The following is a 19,008-nucleotide window of genomic DNA, read 5'->3' as shown; positions in this document are numbered from 1 at the left end:
AGGGAGCAGGAGATATGCTTTTTTTCTATTTTTTCTTAGAAAGGTTATAATTCATCAATGTAAAGGGAATAATTCAGGGTTTCCACAGCTGCACAGCACTTGGGTGTGTATGTGTGTACGCATGTATGTGCTAAAAAGCATCAGGATGAAGGGATCAACAGAGGGATTGATTCTTTAAAATAACAGGTTTCAGAGTAGCAGCCGTGTTAGTCTGTATCCGCAAAAAGAAGAACAGGAGTACTTGTGGCACCTTAGAAGAAGTGGGCTGTAGTCCACGAAAGCTTATGCTCTAATAAATTTGTTAGTCTCTAAGGTGCCACAAGTACTCCTGTTCTTCTTCCGGTTGAGGCCATGCCCCCGCTCAGGACTCCAGCATACCAGTAAGTCCTTTAAGTTACTTTCACCCCTGCATTTTGCACTACAAACTGACTTTGTCCGTGATCTCACACCCACTGTGTGTGTGTGTGTGGTCACACCATTCCAGCAGTACTGGTACTTGCACATTTCAGACTACACCATACTTAGCTTATCTATAGATATCAAAGGCACTTAATATGGCCCCTATTACCATAGTCTCGGAGTGCCTCGCAGTCTTTACTGTATTTATCCTCCACCCCCACCCCTGTGAGGGAGGGCAGTGCTATTAACCCCCTTTTAAAGATAGGGAACTGAGGCATACATGCACAAAGTAACTTGCCCAAGGGCACTCAGGAAATCTGTGGAAGTGCAGGAAATTGAATGTGGGTCTCCTGAACCCCAGACCAGCACTCTAAATACTGGACTTTAGATTTTAAAATGAAATTTAATCACTGAAGAGCTATGCTGACATGCATCTTTATGCTAAAGCTGCTTGCACTTTCATGCTGAGGCCAGGGTAAAGGGAACTGATCACAGAATCATAGAAGATTAGGTTTGGAAGAGACCTCAGGAGGTCATCTAGTCCAACCCCCCTGCTCAAAGCAGCACCAACCCCAACAATTCTGATGGCTGGATGTAAACATGTCTATTTAATTGCCATTACTTTGACAGTCAGGGCACCCACCATTGTATTCCATCAGCTTTTAAGTTTTATGTCAAAGGGCTAAAGAAACATTGGGCGTACAACGTTGGTAGCACTGAGACCACTCCTTACCTGCAGTAGTTGTGCTCTCCAAGCCCTCCCTCTCCATTGGGGTATTTCAGGGTATTGTAAGGATGCTGAAAAGTCTCATTCCAAAAGAGACAAGGTCTCCCCGCATGCAAGGAGGTTTGGTTCTGAGTGCCCCGATAGTCCGCCCCATTTGCTGTGTAACATTCTAGAAAATGGAGAGAGAGCATGTATGTCATTTTCTGCAAAGGTTTGCCCCATTTTTCTTTTAATCAAAGCTTTCTTGCATCAGTTCAGGCTGTTAAAGACACTGTCCAAGATGTAAGTGTTCCTTTGAGTTAAATTTAGCTTGATTGGCTTTCATATTAATGACAAGTACTTTTACTAAATATTCTATACACTATGCGTTATTATGCTCTGATGTATCCTGAAACCAAACTACACTTGTTAATTAAATGACCAGGCTACATTTTGTGATGTACTCTTGTTTTGTAAATGAATTTAAACCCTTACTTGATAATTTTTGCAAAATGTGTGAAATTCAGTGATGCTATGGGGCTCCCACTTATCTGTTCACATTACTGAGTTTTGATTGCATTTTGACTAAATTGATTAGGGTTTTTTTTTTTTAAATCCTTAATCGCTGTGTGAGTGAAAAAGATTCTGTGGGGCCAGGGAAAGTGCCACAGAAGATGCTGGAGGCTGGGCTGAGCATTAGCAGAGAGTTGGGATGGGTGGCAGGAGGGAACAAGAGTCAGGCTGCCAGCAAATGTTGATATCATTTCAAGGATCCCTTTGTACTGTTTTGTTGGTTAAATATAATATATCATTACAAAGCTTATAATCTACTGAGTGTGGTCATCCGATTTGTATAAATGTATCATTCTTGTATCTGAAACTAGAAATATGAAATATAACTCTGAGGTCCTATTGTAATTATGCAAAGAGTGCGGGCCATTAATGGTGGTTTGGAGTCTTGATGGCTCCCATCAACTAGGACAATTGGTTGTAAATGGCTCCGTTTACTTGCAAGCCTTCCAGTGAGTCAGGCCAGGAAGAATGAAGGTTTGGGGTCTCACAGTACATGTGACCATGCCACCTGGGACTGGAATCCACCTTAAACCTGGTGCTTTTCCATTTAGAAGGAGGGGTGGGGATCCAGAGAGACAAAAGATTCCTGCCTTTTGCCAAAGCTATATAAGGGAGTGGAACAGAACAAAGGGGCTGCAGTCATGAGAAATCCTCTAGCTAGCACCTGAGCTGGAACAAGTACTGTACCAGGGGAAAGGATTGGGCCCAGACTAGAAAGGAGTCTAGTCTGTGAAAGAAGCTTATGGGAACATCTCTGAGGGTGAGATTTATCTGTAATCAGTTTCTTAATGTATTAGGCTTAGATTTACATGTTTTTGTTTTATTTTGCTTGGTAACTTACTTTCTGTAAGAATAAGATAGAGATAGAGATAGGGATAGAGAATAAGACTGAGAATATATTATTGCCCTTATATAAATCGACGGTAGGCCCTCATCTCGAATACTGCGTACAGATGTGGTCTCCTCATCTCAAAAAAGATATACTGGCACCAGAAAAGGTTCAGAAAAGGGCAATTAAAATGATTAAGGGTTTGGAATGGGTCCCATATGAGGAGAGATTAAAGAGGCCAGGACTCTTCAGCTTGGAAAAGAGGAGACTAAGGGGGGATATGATAGAGGTATATAAAATCATGAGTGATGTGGAGAAAGTGGATAAGGAAAAGTTATTTACTTATTCCCATAATACAAGAACTAGGGGTCATCAAATGAAATTAATAGGCAGCAGGTTTAAAACAAATAAAAGGAAGTTCTTCTTCACGCAGCGCACAGTCAACTTGTGGAACTCCTTACCTGAGGAGGTTGTGAAGGCTAGGACTATAACAGAGTTTAAAAGAGAACTGGATAAATTCATGGTGGTTAAGTCCATTAATGGCTATTAGCCAGGACAGGTAAGGAATGGTGTCCCTAGCCTCTGTCTGTTAGAGGGTGGAGATGGATGGCAGGAGAGAGATCACTTGATCATTGCCTGTTAGGTTCACTCCCTCTGGGGCACCTGGCATTGGCCACTGTCGGTAGACAGGATACTGGGCTAGATGGACCTTTGGTCTGACCCGGTACGGCCTTTCTTATGTTCTTATGTCTGTTATTACTTGGAACCACTTAAATCCTCCTTTTTATATTTAATAAAATCGCTTTTGCTTATAAATTAACTCAAAGTAATTAATACCTAGGGGAGCAAACAGCTGTGCATATCTCTCTATCAGTGTTATGGGGCAGATAATTTATGAGTTTAACCTGTATAATCTTTATACGGAGTAAAACGGATTTATTTGGGGTTTGGATTCCATTGGCAGCTGGGTGTCTGGGTGCTAGAGACAGGAACACTTCTTAAGCTGTTTTCAGTTAAGTCTGAAGCTTTGGGGTGCGTGGTTCAGACCATGGGTCTGTGTTGGAGCAGACTGGTGTGTCTGGCTCAAAAAGGCAGGGTTCTGGAGGCCCAAACTGGCAGAGAAAATGGGCTCAGAGGTAGTCTCAGCACATCAGGTGACAGCCCCAAGGGGGTTTCTGTGACCGAACCCATCACAAGCATTTTGGCTTACTTAGTCTCCAATCATATGCTTTCCAGGCCTCTAGTAATTTTCACTGCCCATCTCTGGCTTCCTCCTTTTGAGAGATGGAGCAACCAGAACTGTACATTGAATTCAATGTGATGTATTACAGCATTTGATATTCCCAGAGAAAAACTATGTTAAGAGTATATATCAGTAACCAAAACCGAAGAATTAAAAACCCAGGAAATTCAGAGTTAAACATAAAAGGAATCCAAACATGTCAAAGTTTTGGAGGAAGTTCTGAGGTCTGTGCTACACAGGATGTCAGACTAGATGATCAAAGTGGCCCCTTCCGACCTTGGAATCTATGAAAAGTATGGAAATGTCATGGAAAAATATGGACAGTTGCCCTCAGGGAAGATGTTGGCCCCTATGCTGTGAGGAGGCAGAAACACTCAGTCATATGAAGAGCTTTCTCAAAATGTCCTCCAGCTGAATGGAGTTGGGGCTACTCTCCCACTGAGAATAATGGGAGATGGCAGACATATTAAAAGAAGGCAGCTCTTTATAGAATCTTCTGTAATAGACTATTCTTCAGCCTCTGGTGAAGAGGAACTTAAACTATGAAGAGTAATGGAGAAACCTGAGCAATAATCCTAAAACAAATTCTTCAGATCTAGCTGATGCATAAGATTTTAGTGCATTTTAGCTATACAGGAAGTTTGAAGAGTCTGTAATACTGTATTCTGTTACTGAGATCATTAAGGGTGGAAAAACACCCTCTGGCACTGCATGTTAAATATCTTAATGGATCCATGTTTAATTATTCTTAATTCCTAAACTAATTAACAGCTTTACTTGTTAGCTCTCAGAAAAGTCATTTTATAGAGTACATGCTGTAATTTCAGGGGATGATAAACTATATACACCTCTACCCCGATATAACACGACACAATATAACACAAATTCAGATATAACGCGGTAAAGCAGCACTCCAGGGGGGCGGAGCTGCGCACTCCGGCGGATCAAAGCAAGTTCGATATAACACAGTTTCACCTATAACGCAGTAAAAAAATTTTGGCTCCCAAGGACAGAGTTATATCGGGGTAGAGGTGTATTGCATACATAACAAAGAAGCGAATCCCCAGATTAGGTGCAAATCTTAATTGGGCCTTAAATATGGAACCACAACTACTGCCTTCATTATAATGGTCTTTTAATACTTGCAGCATTATTTTGTGTCTGATTCCTTATGCAGACTGACACTTTATTTCCTTTTCTCATTGTCACTGCACACTGAAGAGGGGTTTTCATTGTCTTATGGCAGCTCTCTGCTCAGCTTGCTGGCTTCTGTGAATCCCTTGTTTAAGTGCCCTGCTCTCCCTATATATTGTATAGAGCCTGTCAGTGCCTAACTCAGGGTTGTGAATTCCACCAGGTGGCAGGGCACCTACAAGTTTGGCAACTGCCAGACTTCAGGTCCAAGTAACTTATCATTTGATTTAGACAATCTTTTCAAGCTTTTATTGGTACAAATTAAAAGCAATGGAAAAAGTTAATCAGGCATTTCATAGCCTTCAACAAAATTTGATTTGGGTTCAGTTCCAGAAATGGGCAAAAATTGTCATTTCCCCAAACTAGTTTACATGTCCCTTTGTGGACAGCAGGAGACAAACACCTCCTCTAAGATCAGAGTGGTTATCAGTCCAAAATATCACCTGCTCAGCACATTTTAGGTTACCTGAATATTTCAGTGTTGCAGGTGAACCTTTTGGATACACCTAAAAATGCAAATCAGGTTTTTCCAGCATTCAAACAAGCCACAAAGATTTGTATAATCATGTGAAATAGATTTAAGGTCACCAGAATGTTGCCTTCTCCTTCAATTCTCCCTTCCATCTTACTGATAACTTTTCCATATAATCTTAGAGAAGGATAAGGAGATAAATTTGACAGAAAAGAGAGAGGAAAAATGCAGAGCCAAAAACGACAGACAAAATAATATAGAAGCAAGTTGAATAAAGGCAACTACCAGGAATAATGTGCACCCCCCCCCCCAGAAAGGTCTTTCCTGCAATTTAGTGCTTTAACATTTGTTTTAAATCAGAAGGTACATTAGCTGAAGACTGCTCAGAAATTAAAGGAATGCTGCACTATTAGCACTATCTGACTATAAACTGACACAAAGATTAAACTAAAGATAAATACCAGCCTGTCATAGATTTGCTAAAACTGCCTCACATTTTAACTCACATTATTAGCTAATTTCATTTTAACATTTTCCCACCTCAGTCTGTATTAGTTCTCCTCTGGCTTTAAATTCCATTGCATCAGAATTTGCAGGACATCCTCTTACAGGGGAGGGAGAGTCAGAACTGTCACCATCCCTCCATGCTATTATAGCTGTAGCAAGATATTATCCAAATAATGTGAGCCTATGCCCTTGAGAGCTGTGACAGATTCTCTCCTTTTGTTTCACACTAAAAAGAGATTTGGGGCAATTTCATAGAAAATCTGCAGTTTGGTACAACTCAAGGTCTTCATTAGCATCTAGATGATGAATGCTACAGGCAGGAAAACTGCATGCAGTAAACAGATTATTCCAGCAAAATTTAAGTTACAAATTTAATAAAATTTAGCAATTTTTTACCAAGTTAAAATAATGGTACACACATTTTGTTGCACAGCAGAGACTTTCTAAAGTAAGAATTTAATTTTTGCTAGTGAAAAACTCTATTTTTGCCATAGCAATATCGTACAGATTTTTCAAACAAATCTTATTTTAACATTTTTAATCAAAGCCCCAATCCTGCAAAAAACCCAAACCAAACTAAAACAAAAAACTTAGTTACATACTGTACTTAACTTTATTAAATGTAACTAGAGAGACAAGATGGGTGAGGTAATATCTTTTATTGGACTTCACCCACTTTGTGTCTAATATCCCAGCCTGACATGGCTACAATTTAACTGTAAGTAGCTATATTAAAGATCAATAGGACTATTCACAATGTATTAATTTAGCCACAGGTGTAAATGTTTATAGGATTGGGGCTTTAATGGAAACAGGGCTTTTCATTGCAGTTCCCAGTATTTTGGGGTTTTTTTGTGCAGCTCTGACCACTAATGAATCTGTAGGACATAGTCAGTAATAGCGCCTGAGTCATTATGTCTGTAAATTATTTAAAATTTGATGGACAATATGCTGTTTATTTAGAACCATTGTGCAGATATGACTTGCGTTAATCATTTTCCAATATTTTATTGAATTTTCTAACAGTCTTGGGAGGTGTTACTTTATAATTCTGAAAAAATCAATATAATTTGTCAAATTGATTCAAATCCAAAAACTTCTCAATAATGCTATTACATTTTTTTAAAACTACTTATGATCAAAAGGTATTTCTAATTTTCCATAATAAATATATTAATTTTACCCATTAAAAACTCCAAAGCCGAAAACTCCACGCTTAAGGATGCAGAATGCACCTATGAATTATCATTCACAAAAATATTTTTTGGATAAATAAAATATCAAATTTGAAGTGAGTCAACAAATGTTTAACTAAACTCTATATTAATAAAAACACAGTTTAATACAGGTTGCTAAAAATTGGAAAACTGATATATAAAGTGGGACAACACTCTTGTTCAGGGGTAGGCAACCTATGGCACGCGTGCCAAAGGCGGCACACGAGCTGATTTTCAGTGGCACTCACACTGCCCGGGTCCTGGCCACTGGTCTGGGGGCTCTGCATTTTAATTTAATTTTAAAATAAGCTTCTTAAACATTTTAAAAACCTTATTTACCTTACATACAACAATAGTTTAGTTATATATTATAGACTTATAGAAAGAGACCTTCTAAAAACATTAAAATGTATTACTGGCACACAAAACCTTAAATCAGAGTGAATAAATGAAGGCTCGGCACACCACTTCTGAAAGGTTGCCGACCCCTGCTCTTGTTCAATCTCAGTATGTAGATATACACACCCCAGCACTATCGGCACCAAATCATGCCTTCCAAGGCCTGGCAGAGCAAAGCTGACTTTCATATAAGATAGATATTGACATCACCCCCATCTCAGCTGCCACGATGAGCATGACATTAGCCCTAATGGCTTCACTCTGTATCTAGTATTCAGAATATAGATAGAGACATGAAAGTTCCCCCATGTCATGCATGGACCATTGTCTTCCACAGTTTGTTTGATGCACACCATTCCCATGTCAGGAAGTGACTGTTTTGATGGTCTGCTCTCTAAAGCCAAAAGTGCCTGAGAAATTCCAGAGAGCATCACTCTATTGATGGACTGGTAGAAATATACTACAGCCCTTTTAGTTCTCCACCATTGTGACAGCGGTGCCTAAAAAGGTGGTTTTGTCAAGTCAGTATGGTTTACAGATGGCCTGCAAAAAGTGAAAGGAGAGGGGAGGTGAATCAATGCCATTGGCAGAAGTCCTCGGATTAATCTGATCATTTCCACCATAAAGAATTCTCAATAGTGCATCATGGCTGTGTAGGCAGCAAAGAAATTATTTTCCTTCTAGTCTGCACAGCAGACCTGTTCCAGGCAGTTGACGGCTTAGTGGATCTGGTCTGCTGCTTCTCAGTTAGAGAGCTGTGATTTTCTCATTGTAAAGAGCTTTTGTTACTTTGAGGACAAAAATTACTGAGACTGAGAACTAATTAGCAACAGAGAAATGGCTTGAAGGGACTAATGTTCATTCTGTTTGAATTTCAGCCAGTCTTGCTCCCTGAGATTTTGGAGATCTTAAGTTTGCTTTGTGTCAAAACCTGTGAATTGGAGCCATGTCCTTTGTGGCTGTTGAAGGCCAGCAGAGAAGTAATGAACTTTTTGTTGTGGACAATTGTCAGTGCCTCTCTTAAAAAGAAGAAAGAAAGAAAAAGGGCAGAATGCCCACCATCCTTAAGGAAGACATTGTTGGCTCCTGCTTAAGAAATCATTGCTTGACTTCTATCAAAGTGTCAGTTTTTGGAGAAAGTTCATTGAGAAAGCTGTGGCAAATCAACTCTGGAAATTTCTGTAGTCCTCATTTCCTGGATCCTTGTCTGCTAGGTTTCAGGCCTAGGTTTGAAGTTGAAACTGCCCTGGTTGCAGAGCATCATCTATGGGTGGATAAGAATAACGTGTCCATACTGATAATATTAGATCCATCAGCTGTCTTTTGATACCTTTGCCCATGATATTTTATTGGGGTGTATACAGTCACTATTATGTATGGATGGAATTACTTGAGTGGTTCTGATTATTCACAGCTGGAAGATCTGTTCAATGTGTATATGAAACTCCTAGGCAAGTCAGTGAAAAAACACTGGTGAAGTGTGCAGTGTACTGATAGCACTCAGCTCTGTTTTCATCATATCCAACCATCCTGGTAGAGTGGAACAAACAACCCACTTTATATTTACGAAGTCTGAGAGTGGATAAGGGTAAGCTAGTTAAGGCTTAATCCAGATAAGCTAAAAAGATATTGGTAGGTCAGGAGGGGAAAAATCAAAAGAGAGTGTAGTGATAGCTGTCCCTCATGTAGGGAGAGAGTGCCTGCTTTATGTGATTCAGGTTCAAAATTAAGAGTTTTATTAGAGCCAGAGCTGCTTTTGGAAGATCAAATAGCAGCTGAAGCCAGTAAGAGTTTTTTCCATATGTCTTCGATTAGACATGTGTGACCTTTCTTCTCCGATGTGGGGACCTTACTACCAATATCCAGGCCTCTGTCACCCTGGGTCTAGATGGCTGCCCTGTGCTCCACATGGGATTACTCATTAGGACCACTTGGAAACTTAAGGTAGCAAAGAATGTAGCTGCCTGCCCATTACAAAGTATGTGACACAGAGAGCATATAGCAGTGATATTCCAAGAGCAGCATTGGTTCTCAATAAGTTTCTGGGTGGAGTTCAAGGTATTGGTTTTAATTTAAAACCACCTGGTGCAAGACCCCATTACCTAGGATAGTGTTTCTCTCCCCATCCCACACTACCACTTCTTAGATCAGTGGAGGCACTTGAGCTAGAGCCCCTTCTATATAAGGCAGAGGGAGCAGTAAACAGGGTGCTTTATTTGAAGACATTCCTAACTGTCGAACTTGTGTCTCTCTCTTATCAACAAATGTGAGATTTTGTAAACCTTATGAGCATGCTGCAACATTTATCGTTAAATAAATACCTGCAAGAATGGATGTCAAGGCTCATGGATGGAAGGGCTGAAGGTTGCAGAATGAACTAAGTCAAATTTTAGAGTGAAATAGGGAAGAGTGTGTCTAGTTTTTGTGGGACACTTAATTAGAAAATTTAGAATTGGAACCTTGCTGATTCAAAGTATTTTATTGAAAAGTATTCAAATTTATAGTGTTTTGTTTTAATTTGAGGAAGGTACCAAGAATTCTGGATTGATGCCAGATAACTTATTCTAAAAAAACAGGGTGTGCAGAGAATAGCTCCAGCCAAGTTTATTGGTTTTTAACATCAGCCAGTCAGCAATGGCTATGGTATAGAGGGCAGTAAGAGAGAGAGAGAGAGTAAGGAAGCTGATATCTCCATCTTAGATTTCAGTACAATAGTAATGCAATGTCTATAACATTAGCCTTTAAGAGCCCCCATGGGGCAAGGACAGAGCATGTAGGATCCTACATTTCCCACAGATGAATTGACAGATTTGGTGGTGGTTTGTTCTTATTAAAATTGTTCAGTAAAGTTTGTGAAGGGAATAACACAGGGACAGCAGCTTTCCAAAACCAGGAAGTGAGATTCTGGAGCCAATTTACATTCTAGAGGGACTGGTCTAGCAACTGGTGGCCAGATACTTAGTGCAGATTTAGTGCTTGGGCTCCTTCGGCATGTGCAAGTGTGTATATGTACGTGGCAGCTAAAGCCTCCTGCTGAACAGGATGAGAGGGTACTGTACATCACTCTTGCATACATCGCAACAAGCAGGGCATCTCCCAGAGACTTTGAAGAAGTTCCTTTTAAGTTACCCACCACTCAAACTAAACTGTTTCTAAACTGCAATTTGGAACTTGAGCAATCCTCCTTAAATGAAAAGAGTTTTATCTAGGTGCATATTGCAACAGTTACAGGCATTAACCAGATGTTGCAGTCTCTAATTTGATTGAAAGGATATAATTAAACAACAAACATTTAATGAAACAGTAAAATAATGGAGAGAAGGACTGAAACCATTTAACTGATGCCAAGACATCCCAATAGTAATAGAGGTTAGGGCCCAGGAATTGAAGGGCCAGAACACCAACTTTCCTTCCTGAGAGGAGAGCCTGGTTGTTGCCTTATGAATAGGGAACGGGGGTTTTGTTATTGTCGATTTCCACTGTATTTTATGTGGGAACACTGATTAAAACCAGAAGATGCTTCAGGAGATCAAACAGACAAATATGGCTTCTGTGGTCATTATTAAAAATATTTTTACCAGACCAATAATTTTCTTTGAAGATTCAGTTTTATAGATTGAATACCAGCACGTCATTTGCGTATTATGAGTGGATTGGTTAAAAGTTTTGCATTGCATATTGTGTTATGATACAGGCAAACTAGCCTATGAGCACAGGAGGCATTTTAAATATTAAAATTAAAAATTGAAGTATTTTGCAAACGTTTTTTAATCTATAATGCATAAAAAGTGCTGTAGCAGCTCTGGTTTTGCACCTCTTGGCTGATGTTCAACCTCAAGGTGATAGATTCATTCAGACTTGCTTTGTGATTCTTTGGACTAGAAGTAGGGGAGATATCACTTTGACACAGAACACATCTTTAGGTAAAGTTGAGTAATCTCTTTGCTGCTTTTTAACATATCATTGTTTTCAAATATAGTTCCACTGTCCAAGTGTGGTGGAAAACCAGGAAACTCGACCCCTTGGAAATTGTGCCAGTAACATGTAGATTTTTATTTACCTGCCCCTTGCGCTGATGTACAAGTGTGCTGTGCTGTGCTGAAGTATCTTCGTTGAATACTTTGCCATCTCTCAAGGTGGTTAGAAATGCTGTATTGAGTCTAAACAGAGTATTTCCCCATTCACTGCAGGGATGATAGGCTGTGAGAGAAGGAGTAAGAAAATAAGGCAAAAAAGATCAGAAGATTCAGGTGGGAGGAAAACAGGAAGCTGCCGATTCCAGCATTGTTAAGTGGAGTGGGACTAGAGAAAGGAAAAATAGGCCAAATCTGGCAACAGGAAGGGCAGAAATGATAGCATCCTTATAAATCATATAGACCTAAGATGAAGAAATTGAAAATGAATATTAAAAATACAGATGCAAGAGGCCACATTCCATTTGGCATTAACAGGCTTTCATACTGAATATAAGGGGGAAGTGAATAAGTCCTGAGTCCTCTGGCCTTGGGATATTAAACTGCAATAAATGCAGCTCTTCCCTTGACATTAAGTAGCATGAGTTCACTCATCCCAATTTCAAATTCAATTGAACATTGTGGTTGGATTCAAATTTTAACATTATTGGATTAAACGTTTGTCTTAGAAGAGACTGTGTAGAGCAGAGAAGGGAAGAAAAATAATAAATTAAAATAAACAGCACTAAATTAAAAAAGCAGTTGTTACTGCACTGACAGTTGTCACATGAAGTATTTCATATCATGAAATTCCCAAAGTGAAGGTTTCTCCCACATCATCAGCTCAGCCATGATGCATATGCTCTGTATTCTATAGTTTTGTATTTACTGCAGTGATGTATGAAAATTTATATTTAACAAAGAAAAGAAATATAAATTAGCAAAAATGTGCCATATGCCAACTTACAAACATAAATGTTTCTCCTGCAGTGTAATTTCATGACTTTGAAGTACTATACTCCTAACCCTAATTGTTCTTACAGGCCCTAGTTTGTCACATTTAATTTCTCTGGGATTTAATGTTAAAAATAAAAACCAAGAGGTGCAGTTTAAAAACTCTGCAGACTTTGCTTGTGCAGCAGGTTCTGAAGGTCCTTGCTGGAGAGTTAATATACTTGCAGAGCTGCCAAAGTGTTGTAATCTCCTTTGTCAGAACCTAAGCAGCTTGCTGTGCTTAAAAGATCCATCAACCTTTGCTATGAATCCTCTCAAGTTTACAGTAACCTCCTGCTTCAGCAGCGAGAGTGTACATTTCTATAACTAAATAGTTGCCCACTTAACTACCTACTCTTGCATGTGTGCCTATCCATCTTTAAAGTTTCCAGTGAACGAAGCCAGATGTTGGGCAGATGTGTCAAGGTGTGTGTGGGAATAGAATCCTCCCCCCGGGCCATGAAGTAACTGTCCACTGGCTCACATGCAGTCCTCCTGCAGGAAGAAGTTCTGACATAATATGGATCTTCTGATCCCAATTCCCCTCAGGGAGTTTGAATGAAGTAGCACTCCAAGCCACTCAGGGATGAAACACCTGCTTTGTGCACCAATGATTCCACAGGAAAGGGCACTCAGAAAGGCTAGATTTTCCCCCTCTGTGCAGCTGTCAGCCCATCCCATATTTTCAATGATCTATGATATTTGGAAACATACTCGCTCACATTCTGCTCCTTGCAAGTCAAAAATATCAGCTGCAGGTAGAGGCCAAATTTCAGCCTAACAACTGATTTAGGGGGGAGAAAAAGTTGCATGCAAAGAAAAACAGGGGACTGTCATGGAAACTATTTTGTAACCTTAACTCTAGCAGTCATCTTTGCATCAAAGCAAAGTCGTTGCTGGTTAGATGAGTTCACAGCTAAAGTAAATTAGCCAATTTCTCCACTCAGTTTAAGGGCAGCAAGTGTGAGTGTAGAATTCATCCCATTATCTGCTGTATGTGACATCAGTTAGTTCCTGTAGAGATGGTTTTATGCCAGCACAAACAGTATAATGATCTCAGGTGGGGAATAAGAACCAGGAATGATTATAAAAAGAAAATGAAACACTGCAGCAAAATGACCTTTAAGCAGAAAATTCATCATGTACCCAGTAGCTCTGACAGTTGTCAGTAACAGGAAGCTAATAGCCTGCATGCCCTATTGCCTTTGAGGAACAGGTCTCTCTCATGTTAACAAGACACTGGCAAAATGGGGCTTGGGGGGACACCTCACTCTGTCTGTGCAGCAGGACCCAGACTGTAAGAAAAAAATGTGCCACTAATTATTTCTCAAAACATAGACATCTCTCCCTCTGCCCACAGGCAGGCTTTCCCAACCAACCCAAATAAGAGGGGAGTCTGGTAAAAGCATCCATAACTCCCCAGCCTCACATAATCAGTTATAACGCCTTCCTCAATTCAAGCACACCTGTAAAGAAGTTATATAGTGACATAAGTGTAGGCATGTAACCTGAAGGGAAGCCCAGGGCATACATAGCCTTCTCGATGGAGAATCCCAGAAAACATCCACAGGCTGAGGTGTTGGGATCTTGTAGTTGGAGACCTTTGGGAGCTGAAAAAATGCTTGCTTACCCCTTGACCGTCATAAGCAAAGAGATTTTAAGGTATATAAAACATTACACTTCACTTATTGATGTCAATGAAATTACAAATGTTTTGGCTAATTCTTAGAGTAACAATAAAGAACTAATTAGTAAATGCTGAGGCTATAGCGATGTCAGGACGGTGGGTGGGATAAGACCCTGATCACAACAAAGCATTTACAGAAACATCAGATTCAACCATCACTCTTCAGGAAGAGGAATGCCTGGTACCTCCCAAAGGCTGGCTCTGCTGGTCTGACACAGCCCTAGATTAATGTCGTTTGTCTCATTTCCTACGGATTAGCTGCTCCTATCACTCAGCATGTTCCTCATTCCCTATAGATACCCCCAGCTGTGCGGAGTTGGGAGCAGACTCATGTTGCTTTCGTTTGCTCACTTAACATTTCTTCAGCCTCAGAGCCAAATGCAGCACTTTCAGTATCTCTCATTTCTGTTTCTCTCTCTGTATATACACCACACAGACTCTCCTGTCTCGGACCGATTCTTTACATAATCCCCACACTCAATGCTAGAGGGTCTGCAATCTGCCAAGTGCAGCGAATAGCCATGAAAAAATACCTCCCAGCTGCAAACAAATTAGTCCGAGCTTTGTGTGAAGTCTGCGGGGACGGGGGGCAATAGCTTCGGGATCCTGGAGCTGAGCGCATCCTGGGTGCAGGTACAGTGCGACCCGGCCCAAAGGGGCAAAGTCGCCCTCCGGAGCCGCTGGGTGAGCTAGAACAGCCAGCCAGGTCCAGCATTACAACAGCGACCTTTCCCGAGCCGCCGCGTGAAAGAGCCCGGTCCCTCGGCTACTCCCAGTCCGTGCGGGACATTCCGGGCGCAGCCCCCAGGGCGCTGCCAAAGGTCACTCACCGGAATAGAGCCGCTCAAAGCAGAAAGTCAGCGCCAGTCCCGAGAGGGCGAGTGCCACGGTGGCTGCGGGACACTCCATGGGCGAGGGCAGGCAGCAGGTCCCGGCTCAGCTCCTTCATCCAGCGCAGCAGGGAACGGAGCCTCCTGCCTCGGGTGCTTCTGTGCAGGGGGCTGGGGTGCAGGGAAGGGGAAATGCAGCGGTAGCAGAGACACCCTACAGCATCTGCTCTGCAACTGCAGCCCCCAGCAGAGCCAGGGATCCAATTACGGGCCATGTGACAGGAAAGAACAGAAAACCAATACCCCAACCTGCTGCAGCTTCTTGGCCCAGCCTGATCCTCCTTATTTCTTCCCGTTCGGAAACAAGCTGGAAGCTGGGACTCGGATTCCCTAAGGGCATAAGGAAGGTTTCACAGAGATGGACATAATTTCTATCTCAGAAAAGCCTCCTCTCCTTTCCCATTAGCGCAACAGGGAGCGTCTGTCGCCCCTTTTCAGTGTTAAAAATTCTAAATTAATCATTTACCGTATTCCACACATCTTCCTTCTCTTACCTCTCTTTATCCTCCCCTCTCTGGTTCGGTTTTATTGGACAATTCACTAAAGTTAGAAATGCACAGCCATCAAATCCATCAGATTAGCTGAACGTCCTCGTTGTTTCTTTGAAACCCGATACTTCTCTGCGTTCCAGCTGTCAGCGATACCTGAGCTCCTGTGTTTGCTCCCTCGAGCCAAGTGAAATTTCAGTTGAGTTCAGAGAGAGTTTGACACAAAGCACATGGTATTTTCCCACAAGATGATGGGAATAAGTACAGACAAAGCCTCTTTTTCTTGACAAAAATTCAGCTGCTTAAAGAACAGGAGTACTTGTGGCACCTTAGAGACTAACAAATTTATTAGAGCAAAGCAGTAGCCCACGAAAGCTTATGCTCTAATAAATGTGTTAGTCTCTAAGGTGCCACAAGTACTCCTGTTCTTTTTGCGGATACAGACTAACACGGCTGCTACGCTGAAACCTGTCAGCTGCTTAACTCCATATAATTAAAACATACACCCCCCTGCTAGGCTTCCATACTGTCTCTGCTGATCTATTGCCCCCCATACACACGCACATCTTTTGTTTACATGGAGTGCATACACACTGTCGCATAGCAATATGTGCACAGTGTTTTGCATGCCCTCTAGCAGTAATTCTAATTATTATAATTCCTGGGACAGGAAAATGCTTGTTGAACTAGACTATTCAGAATCCTTTACAAGAAGCAGGGTGTGTCTGGAGAATGAAATCATAGTAGCTTGTCAGCAGCCCAACTCAAGGTATCTGCCTTTCCATTTGCCTTTTTAAAAAACAAAACAAAAAAGCCAGGGTTTTAATATATTTCTTTGGAGCATTATACAGTAAGTCAGTTCTAAATTTGATCTTCTGGACCCTAGTGCATCATGGATCCATTTCCCCTTTTGATTCCCCGACCACGTTTATTTCAATATGTCAAATACTTATTGCACTTATGGAAATTTAACTTGAGTAAGGACTACATAAGTACTTTAGTCCTGAAATATTGTGTTCAGTTTGGGGCACCACCTTATTATCTTGAGGTCCCTTCCAACTCTAGATTTCTACAATTATCAGAGAGATCCAGACAAATTGCAGGGAATTCAGATCAGGAGAACAGAAATGATCAGGATGCTGGAAGAATTGACTCATGCAGAAAAATTAAAAGGATTTTATCTGTATTGAGTGGCTAAGAGATGACTTTGGGGGATATCCACTAATCTATTTTAGGTATTTCTCAGGTGTCCATCACAGTAGTATCAAAGGATTGATATAACATTCTACAACTATTGGTAATAAACACCACTAATAAAGAATATGCCTCATGGTTTGGCCTGAGCTGTAGCAGCACCCAAACAATATGAGGAGAGATTACCTGCGAATTGTGGAGGTGAATGCATGGTTATGCAGGTGGTGTTGGAGAGAGGGCTTTGGATTCTTTGACCATGGGATGTTATTCCGGGAAGAAGGATTGCTAGGAAGAGATGGGATTCACCTAACAAAGAGAGGCAAGAGCATCTTTGCAGGCAGGCTTGCTAACCTAGTGAGAAGAGCTTTAAACTAGGTTCACCAGGGGATGGTGACTTAAGCCCAGAGTTAAGTGGGGAAGTGGGATATCAGGAGGAAACACAAGGAGGAAGGTACAAGAGGGGAAGCCTCCTGATTCATACTGAGAAAGGGCAATTGGCTAGTTATCTTAGGTGCATGTACACTAAAGCAAGAAGCCTGGGAAACAAGCAGGAAGAATTGGAAGTCCTGGCACAATCAAAGAATTATGATGTGATTGGAATAGGGTGACCAGATGTCCCAATTTTATAGGGACAGTCCCGATTTTTGGGTCTTTTTCTTATATAGGCTCCTATTACCCCCCACCCCATCCCGATTTTTCACATTTGCTGTCTGGTCACCCTAGATTGGAATAACAGAAACTTGGTGGGGCAGTTCACATGACTGGAGCACTGTCATGGATGGGTACAAACTGTCCCCCCACTACAGAAGGAACGTGGACAAATTGGAGAGAGTCCAGCTGAGGGCAACGAAAATGATTAGGGGGCTGGGGCACATGACTTACAAGGAGAGGCTGAGGGAACTGGAGTTATTTAGTCTGCAGAAGAGAAGAGTGAGGGGGGATTTGATAGCAGCCTTCAACTACCTGAAGGGGGGTTCCAAAGAGGATGGAGCTAGGCTGTTCTCAGTGGTGACAGAACAAGAAGCAATGGTCTCAAGTTGCAGTGCGGGAGGTCTAGGTTGGATATTAGGAAATACTATTTCACTGGGAAGGTGGTGAAGCACTGGAATGGGTTACCTAGGGAGGTGGTGGAATCTCCATCATTAGAGGTTTTTTAAGGCCCGGCTTGACAAAGTCATGGCTGGGATGATTTAGTTGGTGTTGGTCCTGTTTTGAGCAGAGGCTTGAACTAGATGACCTCCTGAGGTCTCTTCCAACCCTAATATTCTATGATTCTATATTCTATGATTAGCACCTAATGCAATGTTTCCCAAAGGTTCTCCAAAGCTGGAGGGATGCAGAACAATGGCAGTAAGTTTCCCCCATGCTGGCCTCCTAATGTTGCCTGGAGTAGGTCTAATCTTATAAAACTATGGGAAACACTACATGAATTAAGTTGGCAAATGATACTGAACTGGGAGGGGTTCTAAATACTAATGAAGACCTCCTGAGGTCTCTTCCAACCCTAATATTTTATGATTCTATGATTCTAAGATGGAGATATAATACAACGGGGTGAGAAACATGGGCAGAAAATAACAAGGAGATTGAAATTATAATAATACAGCTATGAGATCTAGGTAAAAATAATCCATTTCTGAATGACAGAAATGCAAGACAATAATTTAGAAAGAGACTTAGGGGTGACAGCCAGCAGCTAATTGGCTATGAGTTTGCAATGTGACATAGCGTTCTTTGACAGGATAAAAAGCCTTATGGATGGGGAGAAGCAGTAGATGTGGTATATCTTGACTTTAGGAAGGCTTTTGATACTGTCTCATATGACTTTCCTCATAAACAAACTAGGGAAATACAACCTAGATGGATCCACTATAAGGTGGGTGCATAACTGGTTGGAAAACCATTCCCAGAGAGTAGTTATCAGTGGTTTACAGTCAAGCAGGACGGGCATATCAAGTGGAGTCCCACAAGGCTCAGTTCTGGGTCTGGTTTTGTTCAGTATCTTCATGAATGATTCGATACAGGCATAGACAGTACACTTATAAAGTTTGTGGATGATACGGAGCTGGGAGGGGTTGCAAGTGCTTCGGAGAATAGGATTAAAATTCAAAATGATCTGGACAAACTGGAGAAATGGGCTGAAGTAAATAGGATGAAATTCAATAAGGACAAATGCAAAGTATTCCACCTATGAAGGTTTGGGGTTTTAATGGAAACAGGGCTTTTCATTGCATTTCCCAGTATTTAGGGTTTAGGGTCAGGGT

The 19,008-nt window shown here is 41.2% G+C and overlaps 1 protein-coding gene across 1 annotated transcript in view; it reads right to left on the bottom strand.

Moving 5' to 3' along the window:
• KREMEN1 (kringle containing transmembrane protein 1) overlaps positions 1–15,205 on the bottom strand; it is a 73,855-nt gene extending 58,650 nt beyond the window's left edge. The window contains exons 1-2 of the mRNA XM_034791580.1: positions 15,003–15,205; positions 1,133–1,295 (exon numbers count right to left, since the gene is read on the bottom strand). Coding sequence (XP_034647471.1) covers positions 1,133–1,295; positions 15,003–15,081 — 242 coding nt within the window. The 5' untranslated portion in view covers positions 15,082–15,205. The remainder of the gene's footprint in view (positions 1–1,132; positions 1,296–15,002) is intronic.
• Between the last annotated feature and the right edge of the window lie 3,803 nt (positions 15,206–19,008).

This window comes from Trachemys scripta, chromosome 15 (genome assembly GCF_013100865.1).
Source record: "Trachemys scripta elegans isolate TJP31775 chromosome 15, CAS_Tse_1.0, whole genome shotgun sequence".
In the NCBI taxonomy this organism is placed as follows: Eukaryota; Metazoa; Chordata; order Testudines; family Emydidae; genus Trachemys; species Trachemys scripta.
The sequence above is the reverse complement of the archived record's forward strand: the minus strand, read 5'-3'. Positions and strand labels throughout refer to the sequence as shown.